General features: G+C 37.1%; 1 protein-coding gene across 1 annotated transcript; it reads right to left on the bottom strand.

Annotated features, from left to right (window-relative positions):
- Positions 1–163: 163 nt before the first annotated feature.
- LOC142615827 (thiosulfate/3-mercaptopyruvate sulfurtransferase 1, mitochondrial) lies at positions 164–23,680 on the bottom strand. Its single transcript, XM_075788682.1, has 12 exons — positions 23,379–23,680; positions 22,262–22,450; positions 19,517–19,576; positions 19,284–19,346; positions 18,965–19,089; positions 18,711–18,873; positions 17,804–17,863; positions 15,213–15,271; positions 8,235–8,316; positions 3,293–3,356; positions 1,819–1,886; positions 164–540 (listed from the first exon to the last, which is right to left on the bottom strand). The coding sequence occupies exons 1-12, from the start codon at positions 23,481–23,483 to the stop codon at positions 445–447; spliced, it is 1,134 nt and encodes a 377-aa protein (XP_075644797.1). The 5' UTR covers positions 23,484–23,680; the 3' UTR covers positions 164–444.
- Between the last annotated feature and the right edge of the window lie 3,821 nt (positions 23,681–27,501).

Genomic DNA, 27,501 nt, shown 5'->3' with positions numbered 1-27,501 from the left:
TAGTCAATGCTGCCATGTCATATCATAGCAATGTCTCACTACCAAGGGCAGTAAGACTTTTTCCTTTTTCTTTTTCTTTTTCTTTTTTTACAAAGGGGGAGCTGTTTATATGGGAGGTGTGAATTCATCTTTACAATAGCAACTAGATAAGTTAAAGAGACTTAGAGAAGAATCATGCTGCTAATTATTTATTTTTCATCATCAACAAAATGTGAAACCTTAGATCCCAACCCACTACCCCGTATCCCTGATGCTCTCTTCCACCTGCTTTGTTTGCGCAATGAGAGTTTAATAACAAACACAAACTGTAATTCAATATTTATTGGAGTTATAAGGCTTGGTGATATTTAACCGTTTTAGATACAACCTCCTTTGTCACAACTGACTGACAAACCTCATGCTGCACATGTTGCCGGAACGCTTCCAATAATGATGCATGAACATTTATGAAGTCTCAACAGGTGTGTCAGGATGTGCTCCCCATTCAGTCCAAGATCCATCATAGACTACAACATCGGGCTTCCCAAGTCGGTGGAGACCCTGAAAAAACAGAAGCATGAGACCTTTCTTTCAAGATTGTTCTTTTTTTTATATATAAATATCTTCAGAACTTTTTATTAAAAATTAGCTAACCCAAGTACACAGGATGTACTGCAGTGGCAAAAAATTAAGAACCCAAATTACAAAGATCAACTGGAACAAGGAGAGACAAGGAAGAATATGAAGGCAAAACTAAACTCCATTCAAGGAGAGTGGAAGAAAAATGACTTTAATCAAGTATCAACTGTTCAGAGTCCTCAAAGCATCTACCATTCTGTTCCCGCCAAAAACACCAAAACAAACAATGTGGGACAAACCTCCAGAAATCTATATTTCTGTCTTTCAAACTTTCCCTACCAAAAATCTAACAACTCAATAAATTTATACAGAATAACCCAATGAATACCATATAGACAGAATACCATAGACCACAACGCATATGCTATTTGACAATTAAGAGAAAGATGCTCCGCTGATTCCCCACATCTTTTGCACCAATCAAGCGCTACAATATGCCTATTCTGAAAATTATCTGTAGTTAAAATCTTACCTAAAGCAGCAGCCCAAGGAAAGAACGCTACTCTAGGAGGAACCTTTGAGTGCCACACTTTTTCCAAGGAAATGAGATGACAAAAGAAGGAGATGGAGAGTGATAAAAACCTTGAACCCCGAAACCTTTTTCTCATTGCTAGCTTCCAACAAACCTTGTTAGCACCATAGCCCTGTACATCCATGGAATAAAGCATATCCAAAAACATAGCCAAAGCTACCACCTCCCAATCCAGCACTGGACGATAGAACTGGATGTCCCAATGAATCCCCCCACCAGAGAAACACATGACCTCCGACACAAAAGACTCCCTTGCCCGACTAATCCTATACAACTCTGGAAATACTTCTTTAAGAGAGCAATCCCCACACCATACATCCTCCCAAAACTTTCTTTCAAAGTTGTTCTACTGCCAATATTATCATTTCCCAGCAGAAAACTAGCTTTATAGGCATGTGATCATCTTTGTGGAATGTAATGATTCATTCTAAAGTATAATGATTCATTTTGAACTGTTTTCTACTATTGGAATGTAAAACACGATGATAATTAGATATTATCTATCCCAATGCCCAAAAAGGGACCTCTTCCCCTTTTCCTCTTCTCTATTTCTGTCCAACCAAACAAGAAATATGCCAATCCCTCCATTTCCCTTCCAACTACCCACCCATCTATATATCAAGACAATACAAAATGTGAGAGAGAGAGAGAGAGAGAGAGAGAGGTACCAATGCAAGGACACATGCAGTTACACCAGTGCCACACGAAGTTACAACAGGCTTTTCCAAAGATATGCCTGCAGAAGAATTTGGGATTAAGATTGTAAGTAACAAGATCAAGTTCAGTATAAGATAGCAATGGCAAAAGGGTAAAACCCAACATACTGCAACAAAGGAACTGTACCTAAGTTCTGCTCATAGCAAAATTACCCACATGCTATCATGAAAACAAATACAGGGAATGCAGACCTTTAAACTCTCTGGCCTAAAACAATAAGATAGCAATGACCAAGCATGACTTGACTTGACTTTCCTATTAGTGTTTCAATAAAACAACACACAACCTCCTACATTGACCTTTTTTAAACCTCTGCTATAATTTATATCTGCATATATTATAGCCTCACTTATGATGCAGTCATGGAACATCAATCAATCTGCTACAGTGCACTTTTATCATTCAAGATATATCTCTTATGGGGTCCATGTGTAATGTCCAATTGAAGCAAAGTCCCATATGAACATATGAAAAAGCCATAAGGAAACGATTTTATACTTGCTTCATGACAGCGTCTTCTCTCTTTTACACTTTTTGATTGACATCATAACATTAGTTATTTTCATCAGTTATTTTTATCCCTTATTGGAATCCAAGTAATGGTAGAAATGTGTGTGTCAGAGAGAGAGAGAGAGAGAGAGAGAGAGAGGAGGGAAGGAGGGAGGGATAGGGAGTCATTGCCAAGGCTGCCATTAATAAACTTACTTTTTCTTCCTTCTATGTTATCTTGCCAAAAGGTACTAACTTTTTAATTAAAAATTTGTGCATGATAAACATTTTCTTTTTCATTTAATTGTTAACTTGACATAGGATAGATTTAGAGAGAACTGTTTACATATTAGTTCACTATTAACTAATAAAGTTACAAAGACTAATTTGGAGACTGCAAAGAGTCTTGTAGCTCTATTGGTTGGCACCTCCTAATGTTTCCGACAGAGATATCCAATGTTCAAATTCCCTCTCCTCTGTTGTAACTATTGAATTATCAAAGACTAATTTGGACACTTGAGAAAATACAATGAAAACTTCCAGAAAGTTCAAGAATTGACTATGTTTTCAAAATAGCCTTAATTTGTAGGAGTTTCTGAAAATTGCAGATCTGACCCTCACCACAAAACTAACCATAACTTGCAAAATAAACACAAACTATTTTAACCCTAAACTCCTATATGACTTGACTTTAAAAACTATGGGTTAAAACTGTGTCACATGACTAATGCTGACAATTTCATATTTATTTGTATTTGTATTGATCCAAAAATTTTCAGATCAGATCCACATAGTATTAATATATAAATAACAATTAGTTCTCAACTGCCATAGTTCAACAAGATATTAACAAACCCAATACTGAAGGAATAGAATGTTTAATATGACCAATATTAAGATAGAATCAGGGAAGGGGGGGGGGGGGGGGTTCCTTACCTTCTTCTTCAAATCGTTTCTTTAGTTCATCTGCAGGCAAAAGTGACTGTGAAGCATCCAACACCTGCAAAGACACACCACACGTTGATAAATAAATTGTTTATGAGGCATAGCTTTCAAAGGATTTTTTGTATCCTCATCCACTACTTCCACAACACTATAGAAACAACTAAGATGACTCTCGGTCATAAATCAAATTTTTTGTTTCCTCATCCACTGCTTCCACAACACTGTAGAAACAACTAAGATGACTCCCAGTCATAAATCAAAAAACATTGTCATGTCGAACTCTTGAAATTTAAAAGATCCCTGAAATGAAATCATGCAAGAACCAGCTTTAGACTCTCCTGTCCTTACATATTAAAGATAACCATATCACTACTTTTATCGCCAAAAAAACCCAAATCGCGACTATACCATAAACTAGACTCTTCTTCAGAAGTTAAATAGCTTTTAAGCACTTTTATCCCCCCCCCCCCTTTTGTTTTGCTGATCACATCACCATAATAAGGTACTTTCAAGATTTTTTAGTGCAAATAATAAAGAGTTCAAGGAAAACCATGTTCAAATACCAAATGATTCAAGAATTGTGGTCTAATTTTGATGTGGGGTCTTCTTGGCAACCTTAGTAGGCTAATTTAGTTTTTTTTTTTTTTTATAGGTAATAAGAATATTATTAAATCAAACTGAAAACATATGAAAGCCAATACAAGATGTTCATGCTGGTGAACACAAGGAAAAGCAACAAATAAACAAACAGCAACAAAGAACAAGAAAAAACTTAAAGTGCAATACTAAGAGAAGAAATAAACTCGACGATAGTGGAGCAATTCGAGAAGCCCCAACACCTAGACCAATCAAATAAAGTCTTCTGGCATAGAGCTTGTAATTGAACCAAGGATTTCTCAGTATCCTCAAAAGAGCGCCGATTTCTTTCCATCCAAACAATCCACATCAAACAACCAGGAACCATATTCCATATGTCTGAATTACATTTTCCCAGCCAAAAACTCCAACAATACACCAAGCTTTCCACATTGCCTGGCACGACCCATTGTGTCCCAAAGATTTGAAACATATAAACCCACAGAGAGTGAGCTACCAGACAATGGAGGAGAAGATGATCCACAGATTCCTCATTCCGATGACACATACAACACATATTCACCAAAATACGCCATCTAACATAAGATTATCCAATGTAAGGATCTGCCCATGAACCACTGTCCACACAAAAAATGCCACCCTCCTAGGGATCTTAGCTTTCCAAACACCCTTCCAAGGAAAGTTGGAGGCAGGTGCACCCCTAATGATATTGTAATAGGACCGGGTATCAAACTTGTCATTCCCTTTGAGGCACCAATGAGAAGTGTCACTCCCACCACCTCTAGGGATCCAGGATTGAAGGAACTCAAGGAAAGAGAAGGCAGCCCCTAATTCCCTTTCATGAAAATCCCTATGAAATCTCAAATTCCAGATTCTATCAATACCACCCTCCTAGTAGCATAAAACATCAGAAATGCAAGCTCCCTTGTCATTAGAACACACATACAACTGAGGATAGAGCATTTTAAGTGAGTTATCTCCAACCCACTTATCATGCCAAAAAAGAATACGAGTGTCATCCCCACCACTAAGGCCACACGGTTGGAGAAACTCTCCCAACCATCATGAATACCACGCCATGGACCACATCCGTGGGCCCTTCTACATATTTTAGTAGTCCACCCTCCTTGACCCTCACCATATTTAGATGCAATAACCCTCCTCCAAAGATGAGTGCCTTCTCGCCCAAACCTCCATTACCATTTCCCTAACAAGGCTTTATTAAAATGCACTAACTTCTTGATCCCTAAACAACCCAAATCTATCAGTAAACACACCTTCTCCCAAGCCACCAAATGATATTTGAAACACTCCTCTGAAGATCCCCATAAAAACTTCCTCTAAATACACTTCAATTTCTCAGCCACAGCAACAGGAATGACAAATAATGATAGATAGTACGTAGGAAGGCTAGAAAGAGTACTCTTCACCAGGATAAATCTACCCCCCTTTGATAAATAAAGACGCTTCTAACCTGAGAGTTTCTTCTCCATCCTCTCCAAAATGGGATTCCACACAGATGTTGTTTTGTAAGGGGTACCCAACGGCATACCCAAGTATTTCATAGGCAGACTACCCACCCTACATTGAAGAATGGTAGCCAACGCGTCTATATTTCCAACCTCCCCTACCGGAACAATCTCACTCTTCCCCGCATTAACTTTCAAACCAGTAAACGCTTGGAAGAAGTCAATGTCAGCCTAATGGACAACAACTGATCTCTAGACGCATCACAAAACAATATGGTATCATATGCAAACAACAAGTGTGAAATGCGTACCCCTATAGGGTTAGTAGGCCCCACAAGCAAAGCACGAAGCAGACCACAATCCTCAATTTTCTTTAGCATCCTACTTAGGACTTCCATAATAAGAAGGAAAAGAAGAGGGGACAGCGGATCACCTTGTATCAACCCACGAGAGCTTCCAAAAAGGCCTACCAGAGATCCATTCACAATAATAGAGAAGCGAACAATAGTTATACAAGCCTTAATCCACCCCCTCCATCTCACCCCAAAACCCATCCGATCCAAAAGATAAAACAATGCATCCCAATTCACATGATTATAGGCTTTCTCAATGTCTAATTTGCAAACCACCCCAGGAACATGACTCTTCAATCTATTGTCTAGGCACTCATTAGCAATAAGCACTGAATCCAAAATTTGTCTCCCACCAACAAAAGCATTTTGAGACTCAGAGATGAGACTATCTAGCACAACCCTCAATCTATTTGCCAACACCTTAGACAGCGACTTGTACACACTCCCTACCAAACTAATAGGCCGAAAATCCTTAACATCAATAGCATTATTTTTCTTGGGAATTAGAGTGAGAAACGAGGCATTTAAAGACCTTTCAAACACTGAATACCTGTGAAAGTGCACAAAAACAGCCATGACATTTTCACCTCCACCACACTCCAACAATTTTGAAAAAAAGCCATGGTGAAGCCAGCTGGACCGGGTGCTTTATCCCCCTCCATCTCCATCAAAACTTGGGTCACCTCTTCTTTAGAGAACTCCCTCTCCAAGGCCAACCTTTCAACCTCTCCAATGCAAGCAAAATCCAGTCCACCCATAGTTGGACGCCACATATCTGTCTCTGTGTAGAGATTTTGATAGAACATAACCGCTTGAGATTGTACAGTAGGTCCATCCTCATATAAGACACCATCAACCTCGATGCTTCTAATGTGATTAGCTCTTCTATGAGAGTTCGCTAGTCTATGAAAGAACCGAGTGTTGTTATCTCCCTCCTTCACATACAAAGCAAGAGACTTTTGTCTCCAAAAAGTCTCTTCTAAAGCGGCTAAAGCTGCAATATCACCTTTAACCTGAGTTCGGCGGGAATCTTCCTCATTAGAGAGGCCCAACGGTTCTTCCTTAGCATCTAAACCTGTTAATTCAGACAGCAAACACTTCTTCCTAAATGCCAAATCACCAAATTCCTCCTTATTCCACTTCTTAAGGTCTTCTTTCAGAGCCTTTAATTTCTGAGCTAGAACAAAACTAGGGGAGCCCAAAAAGCAATACCCCTCCCACCATTGTTTAACTCTCTCGAGAAAACCCTCAACTTTAAGCCACATATTCTCAAACTTAAAAGCACAGGGACCCCTACCCACTCCACCAGCTTCCACCAAGAGTGGACAATGATCAGAAATAACACAAGGGAGCACCTTTTGAGACACATTCCCGAAATGATCCACCCAATCCACAGAAACTAGGGTCCTATCAAAACGGGACATAGCTTGCGGCTCAACATCTCTAAACCAGGTGAAAGCAGCCCCGTCCAATGGTAAATCCACTAGACAATTATTCTCCATGAAGTCCGAGAATGCAAACATGGCTGGGCTAAAAGACTCACAACCAAGCCTCTCGCAAGGGTATCTAATAATATTAAAATCACCAAATAAAAACCAAGCTGTGTTCCACCTGACACGAACCCTGGACAGCTCCTCCCACAAAGCAGCCCTGTGCTGATCAGCATTGGGACCATAAAGACCAGTGCAGACCCATTCAAAACCGTCCAAAACTCCCCTAAGAAGGACACTAACAGAGAATTGACCAACAGATACATCAATTTTCTCAACCGCCCGTTTATCCCAAATCAGCAAAACCCCCCCAGCTGTTATTGAGTCATTTTACAAGTTGTTGATTCAGTTTTAATTAAGTTTTACCAAAATCAGGGAAATCTGGTAATTTCAAAATTTTCCGGAAGGGGCTGTAAAGGGCTTGTTCTCATTTTATGTTTTAAGTTCTTTTTCTATATGGTTTAGAAATTCTTAAGTACTTTTTCTTTGTTATTAGTAGTCTAAGACTCCTAGTCTTTCTAGGAAAAAAGTTATTTAGGAGCCCTAGTCCTTGGAAAGGATTTAGCAATAGTTTATATACAAAGGCTTGATTATAAATATATTTTTTTTGATAGGTAATAGATATCTTCATTAAAAAAAGTACGTCATGTTTACATGATGATGAACAGAATGTACTTGAAACAAATACAGAGGCTTTATTATAAATATGTTTATAAGCTTTCTCCAGGTCTAGCTTATACAGAACTCCAGGAATGCAATCACTTTTACATTGCTAAATCCAATCCACTGTTTCTACTAAGAGTTGGAGAAATTAATTTAGACATTTAAGGCAGGCCAAATTTGCAGACAGAAATTACTACACAAAAACCATGAATCTAAGAGCATCTAAAATGATGCTTAGCACTTAGAACTTAAATTTGACATCAAAATCCAACCAGGGAAAGAAGTGGATTCAATATAACAGATGGAAAAGCTATCAGGTCATCAAAACACAACAGAAACCGTATAACATTTGATCATTCACCTGGGGAAAAGGAATGCACTTGCTGCCAGGTACATGACCACTTTTAATACCCTTTCGAGGCTCCGCTGCAGTTCCATCAAACCTGAAAAAGTATTCAATCTCCATCAACTCCAAGAATTTGCCACTAAAAAGGCACTCTGGAAAACAATCAAAATTACTAAATAAAAGCGACCTTTTGACCTGGACCATTCTTTCTCATCCCCCTACATTCGCTTAAGGAAAAACAATATAGACTACAAAGATCATGGGCTAGTGAGTTGGACATATCCAATCATATCCAGAATTCTAGATGTTCCTCGGGTTTAGCAATTAGAATCAACCAAGCTATGTCAAGGAAAATTAAACAGATGCAGGCAAGCTTACATTCTATCATGTTTGTAAACTTCCTGATCTAAAATCATGCAATAATTCACCTGGTCATTTCTGTGGTCATTCAACCTGGCCCAACAACCAACTTCATTAAGCAGAACGTTTATGAGAAACATCCAAGGTCTGGATTGCACAGACCATAAACTGGAACTATTGGTGATATAATTACTGCATGTTAGAAGAACAAAATGTTCACATATATTTTTGTTAGTTGACACTCCCAATTATATGCTATACCGATTTAAGGCATGTTGGACCTCTCTACACAATTTTATTTGTTATATTCTATTTGCATAGAGATCAGGCCACGGGGTGATGCCTTCCACCAAAAGCTATAGGTCATGGGTTCAAGTATAGGTATCAGCCTCTCTAAGAAAAAAAATGTGAGCAGGACTGCCTATCAATCACCTCTCCAAGGCTCCACAAAAAAGTGGGAGCTTTGTGGAGTGAGTATGACTTTGTCTATTCTGTTTTACATAGAACTTGATTTTTTTTTGGATAGGTATAGAACTTGATAAGTTTAGCAGAGCAAGATCTTCTAATCAATTTGTTATCAAGCTTATTGTCATTTTAGTGGTAACAAATATGAAATTACTAAAAGAAAACATGAGGACAAGGATGGGTAATTTGTAAGATAAAAGAAAGGAAACAATGAACAAACTGAACTGAGAACATTTGAGCAACAACAAAAAAAACTTAGGGGTGGGCTATGGTTCCTCAACAAATTAGCTGGGTTGCACCGACACGCCGTTTTTGGCAACGTGTCGGTGTCCGACACATGTCGGACACCGGAACCGCTGCAATTCGCCGGACTCCAGTGTCCGAGAAGTGTCCCCTTTTTTTTTTTTTCGTTTTTCCGACACGGAGCCGACACGGCGCCGACGCGGCTCCGACACGGCGCCGACGCGGCTCCGACAGTCCGACACGCCAAAGAAGAAAAAAGAGAAAATCAGCGCATTTTTTTGACATATGGACTTACCCCCACCGTTGATCTCATGATATACCTAAAACAAAATGATGAAACCCACATCTTCATTCGGCTCATTTGCCCCGAAACCCACAAGCTCTCGCCCTCTCGCTAAGAACCACCGACCCTTCCTTCCGATCTCCGCCGCCGACTCCGTCTCTCGCCGGAGCTAAATCGGGCCGATCGGTGAGCTCCATACGTCGACGCCATCCCTGTCCGCCTGTCCCTTCCGATCTCTCTCTCTCTCGGCGAGCTCCAGGTCCGACGCTTCTCTCTTTTTTTTTTTTTTTTTTTTGTTGTGCTCTTTCAGATATTTGAGTTGTTTAGCTGGTTGGGTGAATGAGAATATGAGATGGGTAGTTTATTTATCTTAACTCTTATCACGTTTTTTTTTTTTTTTTTTTAAACCCACTCACACGGTCACACAGTGACCATGTGTGACTGTGAGATTATTTGCCATATTGTGATTATGTTACATTATTTGCCATATTGTTACTTGATAATTGTTACTGTCATAAGTTTAATTTATTTATTAAAGTTGAATTACTTAAATATTGTAGGTGATTTACTAAAATGAATATTGAAAGTGAAAAATCAACTGAGGCAGTTGCTCCTTTATGGAAATATGTTACTAAGTTAGAAAAAGCTGCTGCTGGTGGTGGGAATGTTACTTTCAAATGTAACTATTGTGAAAAAACTTTTAAGGGGTCTTATTCAAGGGTGAAGGCACATTTGTTAAAATTGTCTAATTGTGGAATACAACCATGTGGAAAGGTTGGAGATGAGTATCTAAATGAAATGCAAAAATTAGAAGATGCGTATGAGGAATCTACGCGTAGATTGAAGAAGCCTAAGCTAGTGTCTTTACCGTCTGATTCTCCTAGTAGTCCTCATTTGGGTCCTACTCTCGCAGTACAAACCTTTACAAGTCATCCTTTTTTTCAAAGAAAAAAAGGGGTTCGGGAATCCTACTTTGGAGATGTGTTTTAACAATCAATGTCGAGAGCAATTAGATTCTCTTATTGCTAGGACATTTTATTCCGCCGGTTTACCCTTTCACTTTGCTAAGAACCCTTATTGGATCGAGATGATCAAATTTGCATGTAATAATAATTTGGTGGGCTATATTCCTCCGGTTACAATAAATTGAGAACAACTTTGTTGCATAAAGAGAAGGTACATATTGAGAAGTTGTTGAAGTCAATTAAAGACACTTGGAAAGAAAGGGGTTTAAGCATAGTAAGTGATGGGTGGACAGTATCCACAAAAGAGGCCACTTATCAATTTTATGGCTACATCGTAGAAAGGGCCACTTTTTATCAAATCCATTGATGGTACCAAAGAGTACAAAGACAAGCACTTCATTTCTCGATTTGTTTCTAAAGGTCATTGGTGAGGTTGGGCATACTAATGTTGTTCAAATTATTACCGATAATGCATCCGTTATGAAAGCCGGCAGGATCTCTTGTTGAAGCCGAATATCCTCATATATTTTGGTCACCTTGTGTTGTGCATACCCTCAATTTGGCCTTGAAGAATATATGTGCACCTAAGAATTCTTTGCGTAATGAGGTTGCATATAATGAATGTAATTGGATTGCACAAGTTTCGCATGAGGCAACTTTCATTCGTATTTTTATCACAAATCATTCTATGAGATTAGCAATTTTTAATTCATTTTCCCCTTTGAAGTTACTTCGTCGTTGCCGAAACACGATTTGCTTCAATAATCATCATGCTTAAAAGATTGTTTCAAGTAAAGCAAAGATCTTCGAAGTATGGTCATTAGTGAGGAATGGATGTCATATAGAGAAGATGATGTAGGAAAAGCTCAAACTGTGAGGGATTATGTTTTGAATGATTTGTGGTGGGACAAGGTTGCATATATTCTGAGATTCACAGAACCTATTTATGAGATGCTTCGAGTGGCTGACACGGATGCACCCATTCTCCATAAGGTGTATGAAATGTGGGATTCCATGATAGAAAATGTGAAGAAAGAAATATACAAGCAAGAAGGCAAGGAAGAATATGAGGAGTCTCCATTCTATGATGTGGTACATGCTATACTTATTGAACGGTGGACTAAAAATTGCACACCACTTCATTGCTTAGCCCATTCCTTGAATCCGAAGTAATTTTTCTATCTCTTCAATCTTTCTTTCTTTTTTTAAATATTCTTTAGGCATTTCTAATTTGCTTTTAACTAGGTATTATACTAATCAATGGATTGAGGAAGGCAGAGGTCGTGTTGCGCTACACAAGGATGCTGAACTTTCTACGGAGAGAAACAAGTGCCTCAAAAGATTCTTTCCTGATATTGATGATAGGAAGAATGTCACTATGGAGTTTGGTTTGTTTTCAGGAATTGGAGCTTATGATGATGATAACATGGATGATAGGTGGGTCTTGGATCCAATACTTTGGTGGTCAAATTATGGGTCCAAGTTGCCAATGCTTCAAACTTTAGCTCTAAAGCTTCTTGGACAGCCTTGCTCATCATCATGTGCTGAGAGGAATTGGAGTACATATGGCTTCATCCATTGTATGAGGAGGAATAGAATTACTCCTAAACGTGCTGAAGATTTAGTATTTGTTCATTCTAATCTTCGGCTTCTTTCAAGGAGGAGAGAAGAGTACACTAAAGGAAACTCTAAGAAGTGGGACATTAGTGGAGATACTTGGAATGAGCCATTTGGAGGACTCCGGGTTGCTTGAGATTGCTTATCTCACACTAGATGAGCCGTAGATGGAGATAAGTCTTGTCGAGAATGATGACTATATTGATGACGATGATGATGTTGTTGTTCTCGTGATCCTTTTATGTTTTTAGTTATCCTTTTATGTTTTTAGTTTGATATTGAACTTCTTGTTCTATGGTAATCTTTGATGCTTAAAGTTTGGTTTCCTTTTATGTTTGTAGTTTGATCTTTGATGTTGAATACTTGAATGTAGCTTATTTAAACTTTTGTAGTTTGGTTTGTACTCTAAACACTTTATGTATATTATTGTATTACTTTGGGTATTAATTTGCTTATTTGTAGTTGTTACATAATTTAATTTTTAGACATAAATGTATTTTATGTCTAAAAATATTTTAAAAAATGCCTAAATATAAATTTTAATTAATTATTTAATTGCCGTGTCCATGCCGTGTCGTGTCCTTATTTTTCAAAAATTGCCGTATCGGAGTGTCCGTGTCCGTGTCCGTGTCCGTGCATCGTAGCAAATTAGTCCCAAGTTTTTTGGGTTTGGGTATTGATTAGATCCTCGACAAATTCGTTAGGATTGGCCACACGTTTTCTTGTTTGCTATACAATTTTATTCAAAGTCATTTTTTGATAAGTAATAAAAAAAAAATTTATTCAAACATTAAAAAAGAGAGACAGCCAAGTATACCTGACATATACAGCTGGAGATCAATATAATCAAGAACACAAATATTTTATTTTATTTTATTTAAAGATCATACTTTCTATTACTTCCTTAATTGAAGTATTGTCTTCCTCAGCTTTTTTCATTCCCTCAACTTAAATCAATTCACTATTTTAGGTGCATTAATTGCTCTCCTCTCTCCTCTAAACACAACCAAACAATCTCAAACAACTCTCTCATCTTTCATCAACAAGGGACAACCTTTAACATTCCCCATTTTTTTTTTTTTGATAAGTAACAAAAAATATATATAAGAGAAGAACACGGCCCCGTGCATAGGAAATGTACTAAAGAGGCAAAAACATCAAGAAACCAAATTACAATGATCAAGCAAAACAGGAAGGGAAAAATGAGAAAAAGAAGGTAAAACTAAACACCAATCGACAAGAGTAAAAAAGAAAAAAGACAAACTCAAGAATGGACCCTCGCGGCCCTCAAAGCTTCTAGAATTCTGTTCCCGCCAGATACACCACATCAAACAGTGCGGCACCATCCTCCAAATCACTATATTGTGATGACGCCTGAAATTGCAAGCCCAACAATCTAACAGATCCACTACCCTTTGCGACATCACCCAACAAATACCAAACAAGCAAAAGACCATGCTCCACATCTCATAAGCTATAGGACAGTGAAGGAGGAAATGATCAACAGATTCCCCACACCTTTTGCACATATAACACCACTCAAGGACAAAAAAAGTGCCTTTTCTGAAGATTATCAATAGTAAGAATCTTGCCTAGAGCAGCAGTCCCAAAGATAAAAGCTACTCGGGGGGAACCTTCGATTGCCAAATCATTTTCCAAGGGAAGGTAGTGGCAGTTGGGGGGGGGGGGGGGAAGGTAGTGGCCGTTGGGGGGGGGGAGAAAGGGAGTGATAATACCCACTCACCTCAAAGCCTCGCCTGCTGGCTAGCTTCCAACAAAGCTTGTCAGAACCTACACCCCGCACCTTAGTGGAATAGATCAAAGCCATACACAAATCCAACGAGTGTGACTCTTGATCATTCACTAAACGGCGAAATTGTAGGTTCCAAAAAATTCTCCCATTTGCATAGCACATAACCTCAGAGACCGAAGCATCCCTTGTCCTACTAATATTGTATAAATTTGGAAACGCCTCCTTAAGAGGACTATCCCCACACCACACATCAACCCAAAACTTCCCCATTTTGAACCCTATCTTTCTGTGTATTTTGATTAATCCATCTTAGCCTTCTCGTTTTATCTACACTCATTTTATGAATATCTTACCTATTAATAGCCCAACATTCGTGTCATAGAGAAAAATAGAATTTATAGCAGTCTTAAAAAAAATTAAGTTAATAGGAATTATACGATCACACAATGCTCCTAATATGCTTCTCTATGAATTATTGATCCAATATATCGAAAGCTCTCACTCTCTAGTATCTCTTGACCATCAAATCTTACAACCCTTTCATCTCTACTTCTACTTTTGCTGAACTTAGAGCACTTGCAGCAGTAGAGCTAAATAGCTATATAGCTATTTTAACTCTACCAAAACACCAAAAAGAAGCATGCAGCAGTGGAGCTAAATCTATATTTTTTTAGCTCATTGCTACAGTGCACATCTATAGATAGATGTGCACTGTTCATGAGAGCTAAAAAAAAAATTAATTTTTTATTTTGTGTTCACATTACCTTTTTTTTGTGGTGTTTTTATTGTAGTAAGATGTATTATTTTATTGTGATATTTATATTATTTTATTGTGTTGAAAGCTAAAATAGATCCACTGCTGCAGCATGTGTGTAGGTAAAATAGATAAAGTAACTTTTGGTGGAGCTAAATTGCTAAATTTTTAGCTCCACTGCTATGGATGCTCTTACATTCACATTAACTCTACCTGCCTCTCTATATTTTTCCATTAGGCATCTAAGCAAGAAAATAGTTTCTGTGATAAATCGCCCTAGCATAAAACCAAAGGTGATGCAAGAATGCTGAAAACTAAACACAAGTTTTTCAAACCCTTTGCCTATAAGAACACCTTTCAGTGGATACTACTTGTGCTTAATCAAGATAGCAACAATAACTAAACGCTGAAAACTAAACACGAGGTTTTTAAACCAACAGTACAAGAATCACTGGCAATATTCTGTAAATTTTCAACTATATTACCATATCTAGGTGAAGATATCACATTCATTTATTCAGCAGAAATACAGAAAAAGAAAAAAAATGGATACCTGGCCTTGGATCGGGCATCTATTTGTTGATGAGTCCTGTCCTCAATGTTCTTTTTAACCTGGAAAATACACAGAAAAGATATATAATTAGAATACTCAAATCATAGCCTAAGTTACATGGGAAACTTTTGCCCATACTTGCACTAGAAAAAAAGTAACTAACTTGTATGCTCGTAAAACCTCTATTTACTCGAATAAAACACATATAATGTCAATCAGAAATAATTTTGCTATTTAATATTCTCATTATGGGAAGGATGGGCTTTGGGGCAAGGTGGAGTAGGTGGATTAAGGCGTGCATCTCTACAGTTAAATTCTCAGTTATGGTTAATGGATCTCCTGCGGGTTTTTTTGGTAGTTCTCGTGGTCTTCGCCAAGGGGATCCTTTGTCTCCGCTTTTATTTCTTATGGTTATGGAAGTGTTAAGTAGATTGTTGAGGAGGACAGAAAATGGTGGTTTTCTTTGTGGATTTCAAGTGGGGTCTCATAGACAGGGGGGTATACATATCTCTCACCTTTTTTTTGCTGATGATACTATTTTGTTTTGTAATGCTTCTAGGGAACAGTTATTATACTTGCGGATGGTGCTGATCTTCTTTGAAGCTATTACAGGCTTGAAAGTTAATGTTGGCAAGAATGAGATTGTTCCTGTTGGTGATGTTGAAAATTTGAATGGTTTGGCTTGTATCCTTTGCTGCAAGGTGGGCACACTGCCTAACAGATATTTGGGCATGCCCCTCAGGGCATATTATAAGGATTCATCAATTTGGAATCCCATTATAGAAAAGATGGAGAAATGGCTGGCTGGATGGAAAAGACTCTATTTGTCGAAAGGTGGTAGGCTTACTTTGTTAAAGAGTACCCTATCGAGTCTTCCCACCTACTTTTTATCGTTGTTTACTATCCCTCAAGCTGTGGCAGCAAGAATAGAAAGGATTCAAAGGAATTTCCTTTGGGGGGCCTCAGAGGATGTGTTTAAGTATCCTTTAGTTGCTTGGGACAAGGTTTGCTTGCCAATTGATTGTGGTGGATTGGGAATCCGAAGGGTTGGGCTGTTTAACAAGGCTTTGCTTTGGAAGTGGTTGTTGCATTTTGGGAAAGAAAAACATAGACTATAGCATCAGGTTATAGTAGATAAATATGGGGAGGCAAGAAGAGGCTGGTGTACTAGAGGGGTAAGTGGTGCCCACAGGTGTGGGATGTGGAGGAGTATTAAATTAGGAACAGAGAAGTTCTTTAGCCAGATTCTGTATAATGTGGAGGAGGGTAGCTGTCTTTGTTTTTGGCATAACCCATGGTGTGGGCCTACTCCTTTGAAGGAACTATTTCCTTCTATGTATGATTGCTCTGTCTCTAAAGAAGCATGGGTCTCTGACTTGGTTGTATCAAATTCAGAAGGAGAGAGGAGCTGGAATTTATTGTTCCGTCATGGTCCTCAAGATTGGCAGGTAACCACTATCTATTCATTCTTTGAGTTTATTTATTCCTCTATGCCGAGGGGTGAGGGGATGATTAGCTGGTCTAGAGATTGACTACATCGGGTGTTTTTGATGTGCACTCTTTTTATAAGCTATTATCTAGTCCTACCACTGATGCCTTTCCTTGGGAGTGTATCTGGCGTGTTAAGGTGCCTAAACAGGTGTCTTTCTTCTTATGGACAGCAGCTAATGATGGGATACTCACCATTGACAACCTTATTAAGAAAGGTCAGTTTTTGGTTAATAGGTGTTGCTTATGTTGCTGCAATGGGGAACCAGTGAATCACCTTCTTCTTCATTGTAAGTTCTCTCATGCCTTATGGTGTGAAGCTTTGCAGTGTTTGGGATTCAACGAGTAATGCCAAGGTCAGTGAATTCTTTTTTCTTTATTTGGAGAAACTGGTTTGGAAAGCATCGTCCAACCATTTGGAATATGGTCCCGGCATGTGTAATGTGGTTAGTCTGGCAGGAACGTAATGCCCAGATTTTTGAAGATAAGGCGAGAACTTTGGAACATCTAAAAAGTCTACTTTTTCGTACTTTGTTTCTTTGGGCTCGTGTTTGGGAGTGTACGAACTGTACTGCTTTATCTGATTTTTTAGTTTCTATTTCCTTTAGTTCTTGATTTGCTTGTATTTGGTTCATTGTTCAAAGTGTTCACCATCGTGAACATGATGTTCAATTTTTTTCAAAAAAAGTCTTATTACTTATCCAAAAAAAATATTCTCATTATTTTAGAAAGTATATATTGTACATTCTTTTTTTTTTATTGATAAATACTAAGTATACATTGTATATTCTAGTCAGGCTTAAAGGAATTTTTACTACCAGAAGCAACTGACCCACTAGAACACATTAATTTGTACATCACATACAAAAAATTCACAAGCAAGCACATTACAGGTCCACGCTCATGTATCATCAGTACTAAACCACAGATATACATTGCGTTATTTATCATAATATGTCCACTTGGAAAATTTAATGATAATCTGGTTACCACTTCAGAACTGAAAAATGAGGCATAGATATTAATTTTATTACTATAAGCATGGATTAAGATAAGCGTATTTATCAAGAAAAAAAAAATGATTAAGATGAGAGCAACCCAACCTGATCAAGGGTCCAGACAAGATGTGGCTGAAATTTGGTCTGAAATGTGATTGGCCCAACCTGCAGAAGAATAGTGCATGTGATTGGAACTAATCATAAGTTTTCAAAAGTAAAATTCAAACAGCAATATGGAGGGGGAGGTGGGGAGAGAATAATCAAATTACTGGGCACATAGTTTGGTGTATGTCAAAGCCAGAAAAAGGCATAGAAAAACAACATTGTTTAAGGTCTGAACCTTAGATGAATATATCAAACTCTATATCAAATTTCCAATATATTTCTTACTAAAATATATTAACTGCATTAAGCTATGAAACAGAAATGCACAAACATTATATCATTTCTTTTTTCTCCTTTGATCCGTGCTATAAAAGTACGCAAAAGAAAGAGATGTTCAGATCCCTTTGGCGTGACCAATTGAAAACAAAATGCCATAACAGGCCTACCATTTTAGCAAAGTGACAATGCAATAGTACCATACTTTAGCCCCTAATTTCCTCCAACATTTGACTTTGAAATCCTAACCTTTATATTTTCCCCAGTTCAGGTGATCAAATAATAAAAGTCTTCTCCAAAAGCAAATCTCAATTGAAGATGATATTATCTTAAAGACAACTTTAGCTCAATTGTCAAAAGCATGAACTTAAGAAGCTGATAGATGTATAAAGTAGCTCCTGAGAACTCAATGTCAATATGAAACCCTATGGCATATAGAGAATTTGTTTCTTCAATATTTAGGTTAAATATTTTATTATAAGAATATATGATTTACAAAGCAAACCAATGCACTGAGCATGGTGAATAAAAAACCTAAAATACTGCAGATTTCAATATTTAATTTTCTATCCCACAAAAAGGAACCAGAAAGAGGAAAATTAAAAACTAGCTGAATGAATAATGAACTTACTGCCTGTCCCTGATATACTTTCTCAATCGCCTCACTGGCAGCACTAGCTTTCAAAATAGCATCACCAGAAGCACTAGATTCAACATCATATCCAGATGCACGCCATCTTGGCAGGCCTCCATCTAATACCCAAACTCTGTCATGCCCAAATACTCGAAACATCCTTATTATTTGAATAAGGAATGAACTATATTAGCTTATGCTTCAAACATGAATTCTAGTGAATAAGAACATTTATTATCAACACAACTCACCACCAGACACGAGCTGCACTAAAAATCCCCTTCCCATCATAAACAACCAACCCATCTTTGTTATCTATTCCAAGAGCGGAAGCAGCAGCAGCAAAAGCATCCTCTGACGGCAACATGTGCGGCAACTGAAACAAGTCATCAATTCTATATTATAAATAAAGGGCCAAAAAAATGCATAAAATACATATAAAAAAAGGTAGTGCATGATCCTAACCCAAATGTGTGTGTGTGTGTACATGTACGTATATATGTACTTGTGTGTGTGTGTGTGTGTGTGTGCGTGTGTGTGTGTATATAGCAAATGAAGAAACCATCTCACATTTGAAGTTCGGTCAGATATTCCATCTACATCAAAAAACAAGGCACCAGGGATGTGAGCAACCTGTTGGAGGGAATAATAGATGAAAATGGATCAGAGCTGAAAATCTTACAAAACACACTTGCAGAGCATATCTCAAGGATACCATATACCCAAACCGTTCTGAATTTAGGATAAAGAAAATTTATGAAAGAAAATCGAGAATGAGATTTCAACATAATCATAGTAATTACCTGATACTCTTGAATTGGATTCCTCTGCTCATCTGGCATGTACCAGGATGCATCCAACACCTGAATATAAAAAATATAATATTAACCAACTGTTAGGATCTTAAGGGAGTAACATGAGTGCAGTACTTGACTCATTTCTGGGGCTTGTATGTGGGTGTGTCAAGGTTAATGAGCTGTAAATGCAGAGCTTAATGCTCGCAGGAAATATACACACAAAATGCTACTAATATCTGACTGGTTTCAGAGATCAACAAATGTCCACTATAACTAGTATTAGAGTAAGTGATTTGCACATGGAGCCTACTTAAAGAAATGTTATTTACATTAACATTTTATAAGTGAGGTAATAATTTATGTAAATAATAATTTCTTTTAGTCTTGCTGCCTTTAGAATCATTAAGGACAATAGTTGATCAATTTTCACCTTACAGAGTTCATGCTTAATTACACAGTATATATGACTGCTAACAAATTGATTCCAATAAACTTTAAGTATGTTCATGCTAATGACCTATTGGGCCAATAGCAACCAAGAAGCATTCAAAAATTTTCTCAAATGAATGTGGGACTATAATCACCTCAAAAGGTATTAAAAGGGATACAGGAGCCAACAGATTGGAAAAGGTGTGATGCACACTTGATATTTTCCTGAGTAACTAAAATATGGTCAAATATACATATACATAAATTATATCCAAAATTGATCTTGTGAGCAATAATCAGAACCCAATTTGAATCACAGATCAAACAGATCTGCTAAGTTGTGGATTTCTAATATTTACAACATGCATATTACTGGATATTATGGAACTACAAAAAATTTCTAAATTTGATCCCATAAAATATCAATGATTTCACAATAAAAAAGAAAAAGGAGCAACAATAGGTGCCAGTTGAACTACAAGGCTCTTGGCAATTAACATCACAAATTCCCAAAGTTGAGTGAGCATCTCACAGGATTGGGAACTAAGATCATCTCAAAGCAACTTCTAGTAATCCAATGGTTGTTGAAAAATGTATCAGTAGAGAAGAAATTGAGAGAAGTGTCTAAATCTGATGTCTGACAGAAAACTCTGCATTTAAGATGATAATAAACTCCACCTAAATCTTTTGTGCCTTCCTAGATATTTTTTGCATAATTTGGTTGGAAAAGAATGCAAAGGCACCAATGGTATGTATGCTTGTATATTACGCATTGTTATTCATCAACCCTAATCAAGATTTGTTGGAACTTTTTTATTATTGTATTTTCTCCAACGCCATAGACTTTGAGTCCCAATTAAAAATGGCACGAAGAGAAGTGAAATGATCAATTAACTATTTAGTTCCTAGTTAATTTATAATGGGGAAGCATAGTCAAAGAAATTGATTGGGCCATTTGTGTTTGAGAAAAAGAAAATTGTAATTCCTTGGATCCACATGCAGCGTATATAATAAATAATAGTTGGTTGAAAAAGAGAAAGGACCACTGTAAAGATATTGTCTCTTACTATAGTTGATCTCTTCTAATTGGGCCTACCTACTATAAAAACTTAAAAAGGATTAAATATGTATCTAACTAGCATATAGAGACCTAGGTTCAAAAATCTTACTGCAAAATTTAAAATAAGAATAATATTCATTTGATCAGACAGGAACTAAACAGGAGGTTCAGAGAACACGTCTAAATTTTTTTGTTACATGGAACAAATGGTGAGCTCATGAACAAAAGCGCCAAGTGCACTTAAGCACATAGGACTCTTGGAGCCTAGGTGCAAAGCACAAGCACGTGCCTGATTGAAGTAAAGCGCACTGTTTTCCAATATAATATATCATAACTTCTAATAGAAATATTAACATATAATAAAAAATAATAATAACTCAAAATTTGTATATTTTACCTATTGGGTAAGTACAATTGTATGTTTGTAAATTCAAATTTTACCTAAGTTATTTTGATTTTTTTTTAATTTTTATTTAGTAAATTGAAACAATTATCAATGGTCAATATCATATTAATCTAGTTATAGAAAGTTTAAACATAATATTTTATATAATTCTCTTGTGCTTTATAAAAGTACATAAGCATGATAGTTATGATCAAATAATGTATATGGTTCAATCAATATACATCTAAAACTAAAAGTCAAAGGCCAAAGAGCACAAGAATTGTTAATTAACCTTGTTTTTTTCTTATGACATGTAAATAAAATATAAAAAATCTGTGTAATACAACACCCTAAGGATAGTGGTTGTGTAGTAAATCACTGATCCATGTTCTTTCAAGACTAAGCAATTAATTTTGATGATCCATATCTTTTTTAGCAACAGAATAAAAAAGCATAACTAGGTGTGCTTTATGCTTCTTCAAAAAGCTCCTAAAAAGCGTGCCTAAAGAGCGCTTCATTAAATGAGATTTTTTTGGACTAGTGAAGCATTGAGATCTTGGGGCTTTGAGCCTTGAGCTTAAGCATACCTAAAGCGTGCTTTTAAATTTAACAACACTTCTCATGGATTACAGAGAGAGAGAGAGGGATTCTTGTGTATCTGCATGCAGAAGCATATATGCTGGAAAGCCTGGAATGGATGTGTGCTTACATACACATAAATAAGAACATGTGAAATGTAAAATAAATCAAAAGAACTCTCAAACAGATGACTAAATTAAAGAACACGAAGTATTACATAATTCCTAAATTCAGTTTTTGTCAATATTCAACCAAAGGCAAGAAAAGAGGGGCAGTAGGAACAAGCCCAAGCAGGTACCTTGAGATCAGGTTCCTTGAGGTTAGCATGAAGCCAATCGACAGAAACAACAGGCTCATTTGTAGATAAAGTTTGGGTTGAAAAAGTAGCTCTTCTTCCAACCACTGAGGATGCCATAACACAAGGAACCCGAGAAGATGCTTTATATGCTGTATAAAAGGGACTTGATTGAAAGTGAAACTGTCTCTTCTGCAAGTAACATGAATAACATATCATATGATCTTGTCTTAAAGAGAATAATACAGTTGGAGAGGTAGCTTCAAATCACTAAGAACACTTAAACAAATAGGTTTTCGGTATCCAACTAAAATCTTAAGAAAATATGCTAGAAGATACAACATCTATACAAATAATTGCTGAAAAATCCCACGATCAAAAATACTTTAAAGATTTCCCAATTCAGTTTAAGCCAAGGGATATATAGCAAAAGCATGAAAAACATACTTTTAATTATAGGATTTGTAATGATATCACTACATGAATGTGTACAGGAAAAGCTTTAAATGCACCCCAAAAGAACTACACAGCTGTTAATGCTTTCAGTGCATAGATTTTGTACATAACATACACCACTGGTTGAAATATTTTGAACTGACTCCATATCAGATGCTTCAACCATAACGACAATCAGAAAAAAGAGAGAAAATAACACAGTCATAGAGTCCAAAACAGTTCCTTTTCTGTTTTGTTTGAATACAAGAGTACAAAAAAAATTGGTACAAACTAAACAACACCACTTAAATTGAAGCACATAATCAAAATTAGAGATCACATACAAAAACCAACAATGAAAACTATATCAGAATTCAGAACAAAGTCCACGACTTTTACCAAAGAATCCCATGATCTGTAAAAAGCACTGATAAATGCAAAACCCATCTCTCACACTCAACGCCAATAACAAAATTCAAAGCCCCATTAAAGAAAGTTTCAATCTTTACATACCAAGGACAATAAATACGAAATACCCAGATGGCAAAACCGATCAAATCAAGCATTAGAACAAGAATTACACAAACACAATCACAAATTAGGCCAAGATAACCAAAACCCATCAATGTTTTGGACATTCAAAACAAACCCAGATAATATTTTCAACACAAAAAGCCATACTTACATTGAATAGGGAAGACAAAAGTCTGGGCTTGTGAGTACTGAGAGAGAAGGAAGAGTGAATAAAACGGTGAGTCAAGAGAGACCTTGTTAGAACGGTCGAAGCCATCTACTCAGAGACCATAAGAGTAAAAAAGAGTGGCTTTTGGACACCTTTGGAGTCAGTTTTCAGTGAGAGCGATTGTGTGATGTTAATAAAACTTGTGTGGGAAGCATCTACAGTAGCTGCTAGTTTGCAAGACTGCTGTTGTCTCGTACTGATAAATATTAAATTGTTTTTTATACCTTTCATTCAGGGGACTGTTTGGGTGGATTTGTTCAAGTTTAGAACAAAAATATATATATAGGTCAGAAATAATCACGAAAAGAAAGGACCTTCAATTTGTTGCCGGTTTGGCTTTAAAAAATTTAAAATTAAAATTAAAATTAAAACTAAAACTAAAATTAATGTACCAAAAATTGGAAGAAAGTTTTTGAAGAGAAACTCTTTAAACGCATTAGAATTTGTTTATATTGATTATAAATTTTGAAAGTCTAAACGGTTAGAATGAATGTTTTTATTATATCTTTCATACTTGAAATGTTAAAATTTTTATTATAATTTAAAATTGTATATAAAAAATAACTTTATTAATCGAATAGTATTTAACATTTGATTTAAACAAAATTTGATATGCATATTAACAGTATAAGAAATATGAAATTTAACAGTTAGATTTTCAAAATTCACACCCAAAAAAGATATATGAGAAGTTTAAAGAGTTTCTCTCCAAACTAGTTTAGAGAGAAACTTTATTCCAAAAATTGTTTCACAATTTTTTTTTTTTTTATTGTGCATGGCTATCTCTAAAATTCTTAGGGATAATTAAAAACAAAATAAAACAAAAACCTCTAATATTATATTTGAGACAAATTTAAACCCTATACTTTTCAATAATTGTTTATATATATATATATATTGTTATCCCAACCTTTAGTCATATTGTGATAAAAAAAAAAACCTTTAGTCATATTATTTTATTCGTTGCTTATGAAATTCCTTGAAAATCCCATAAATCGTTAGTATGATGGATGAAATTTGGGACTTTTGAGCTTATGTGAGAGTCGGTTTTCAACAAAATGTCCAGGGCCAAAATAGAAGTAAGGATTCTGGGCCTTGCTGTTATTGTATTAAGGGAATTGGGCTTGGTTCACCGTAGCTAAAAGAGCTGTTTACGAACCAAGTGGTGCACAAAGTAGGGATCCTACAATATATATATTCTAACAAGCAAGATTGTATATATACATGTATTGAACAGCAAGAAAATAGCAAAGGAACAGTACATAAAGAAATAATGCAGAATGTCTGTTAAGGATCCTTAGATCATTAAGGAATATTTCGTTACTTCTAATTGATGATTCACAAAGTGCTCACTAAGACTTATTACAAGGTCTAAATAAACTCAAAAGTTACAAACTTAGATGGCCCTCTAAGCCTTTAAGACTTGCAAAGTTTGAATCCCTTTGGATCCGAGTATGTTCTATAGTGGCTGCCTTGGTACACCGGGTAGTACTTCTTTTCTCTTTGCTACTTTTTTGAATTTTTTGACAGAGTTTGTTTCTCAATGATTCAATTTTGGTTCGCTGTTGCTGAATATCCTTCACTGTTGCTGCTTCCTCCTTTTATAGTGTCACCTTAGGGCTCCGAGGTACCACTGGTTCCCTCTCTTTGCTCCCTTAGGTAATAGAGCCCGTAGTGTGCCAGCCGCTTTTGTGGCTGGTCCATTCCTTGTTTTTCATAGTTCTTTTCTTTTGATGCCCATTCTCTAAAAGCCCCTTGCTGACCTTCCATTCTAAGGTGTCTTCGGGGGAGCTGACCTTCAATTTCTCTTCCTTCAAGGCTTCTCTATCTTCCTTTTCCAGACTCAGCTTTTTGGCTGCCCTTCCTTTTTGTCATTTTTCCTAAGTGGGCCGATTCTATCCCGGCCAGGTTAAAAGTCCCCCTAGCTACTTCCCTTCATAGTTCTTCTTCTTGGGTTCCTCGAGGTACTAGCCTCCTTGTTCATGAGTTGTCACTTTCCAATCCTTCTGGTTCCCTTCTACATCATTGGGTGATTGGGAAGGATGCTTTTGCTCTTCGTTTCTCGTGTTTCTTAGTACTCCTCTAGAGTTGTCTTAATTTCATTCTTTGCTGTTTTGCACGTTCCAAGGACCCCAAGCCCCTGACGACCTCTGGGTATCCCAGCTCAATACTTACTGCTAGGCTCTTTTGGTTTTCTGATCTTGATAAGCTGAGCCCTTTTTTCCTTTTCTTTTGATAGGCCTCATGTCCTATCCCTCCATGAATTTTGAGCTTAAAATCCATTTTTAATGGACTTGGGCTTACTCCCTTCCCTGCTATGGGGAGTTTTGACCATTTTATTGTTATTTTTCATGAGGTGCATTCACTGTGCTACTTTGGGCCTTAATGTCGTGACTTTTTGTGCCTTAACAGCTTACAACATGTCATTTAAGTCATTGAGACCACCACTCAAATTTCTTTAGAGGAACCCTAGCCTAACATTGTGTCATAAGGTCAATTTTTCTTTTAAATTTTCTACCTATGAAAGCACTAAGTTCCTCACTTAGTCTCAGCCTATACACCACTCACACACACTACAGGAACACTTAGAACAGAATTATTAAGGGAATTCACACACACACACACACATACACAGTACACATAGTATTTACAGGGCACCAACCCCAACCTTTATTACTTAATATTCAAGTACAAAGGAAGTCTAGAGAATACACACGAAATTCTCTATAACAATAATACACTCTCTGTTATTGACAACCCCAATAGCCTAGGCCATATGCACAGAAATAATTGTCACGGCAGTTACTGCCAAGTAATTGCCCCCTATCCAAGACTTGCTGCCACATGTGGTCTGACTTAGGACACCTACAATTGATGTTGTCTTAGCCTTCTCTCCACGTTTCCAGCCCCTACACAGCAGGTTTGAATATCCAGCAAGTTAGGAATTACTTGGTAACTGCTGGTAACTACTGCTGTACACTCTGCACATGCCAGCCCATCACTCAGCACATTATGAGGCCTTTGCCCATGCTCCAGCGGCCCACACATGATTATCTCATCATGTTTTAAAAGCTTGGCCCCTGCCTAAGCCATTTTTATCAACATCACAACCTATACAACATGTCCATATGCAGCCCACCAAGCAACTGTTATCAGCCCACTCATATAAGTCCATGCATTTTGTTAGCACCAACCAGCCCAATGCCTTGCACAGCCTAATATCATCACAACAGTCCAACACTGCCTTGCATACAAGCCACCAATCCCACACACAAAGCAAACCAACCAAGCCACCATGTCATGAACTATCACTTAGGGTCAGCACCATCTGCTACTGCCTATCATCACCGAACCATCTCTGCCCACCATGGCTCACCACTGCTATGGCCTTGGGCATCATGTGGAGCAAAGTGCCTCCACATACTGCCCCTCATCATGCTCATCAATCTGAATGCAACAGGGAGACCAAACTTGTCCCCCTCAAAGAGCACTTAAGAGCTTCACCAGATAGGCATGAGGAGCCATTGGTGTCTTGAGATAACATTGAGCCAAGTGACTAGCCTGATGTTGTCCAAGCGCTCCAATTCCTCATGCCATCATCAGCAACTTGCAAAGCTCTTAACACATTGTCAACCATGACTAACGATGACAAATCTAATGCCAATATACAAAATTAAATTGCACTGATTTAATTAAACCAATTTTACCCTCTTTCTTGGACCCATTTGATTTCATAGTATTTGAGAGAGAGATCAGCCATTTAGTTGCCACAACAACCGCCGCAACAACCATAATTTTTCCTCTCACCACCGCAACAATTGTTGCATCAACCATTTGGTCCTCTTGTTGAAGCAATCACAATTTGGTCTTTTCATCGCCACGGCCATTGTTTGGTCCTCTCATTACCGCCACCATTATCTTATGAAGTATGTATGATTTTGTGAGTATATTATATTGTGTGACTTTGAGAATGAAACATAATAAATGAAAACTATTTTGGTAAGTGTGATTGAGAATGTGATATTGTTGCAAGAGGTGTTATGGGGGTATGTGGTGTTTTAGGCAT

This window comes from Castanea sativa, chromosome 11 (genome assembly GCF_040712315.1).
Source record: "Castanea sativa cultivar Marrone di Chiusa Pesio chromosome 11, ASM4071231v1".
Classification (NCBI taxonomy): Eukaryota; Viridiplantae; Streptophyta; class Magnoliopsida; order Fagales; family Fagaceae; genus Castanea; species Castanea sativa.
This window is presented reverse-complemented; position numbering and strand designations above follow the sequence as displayed.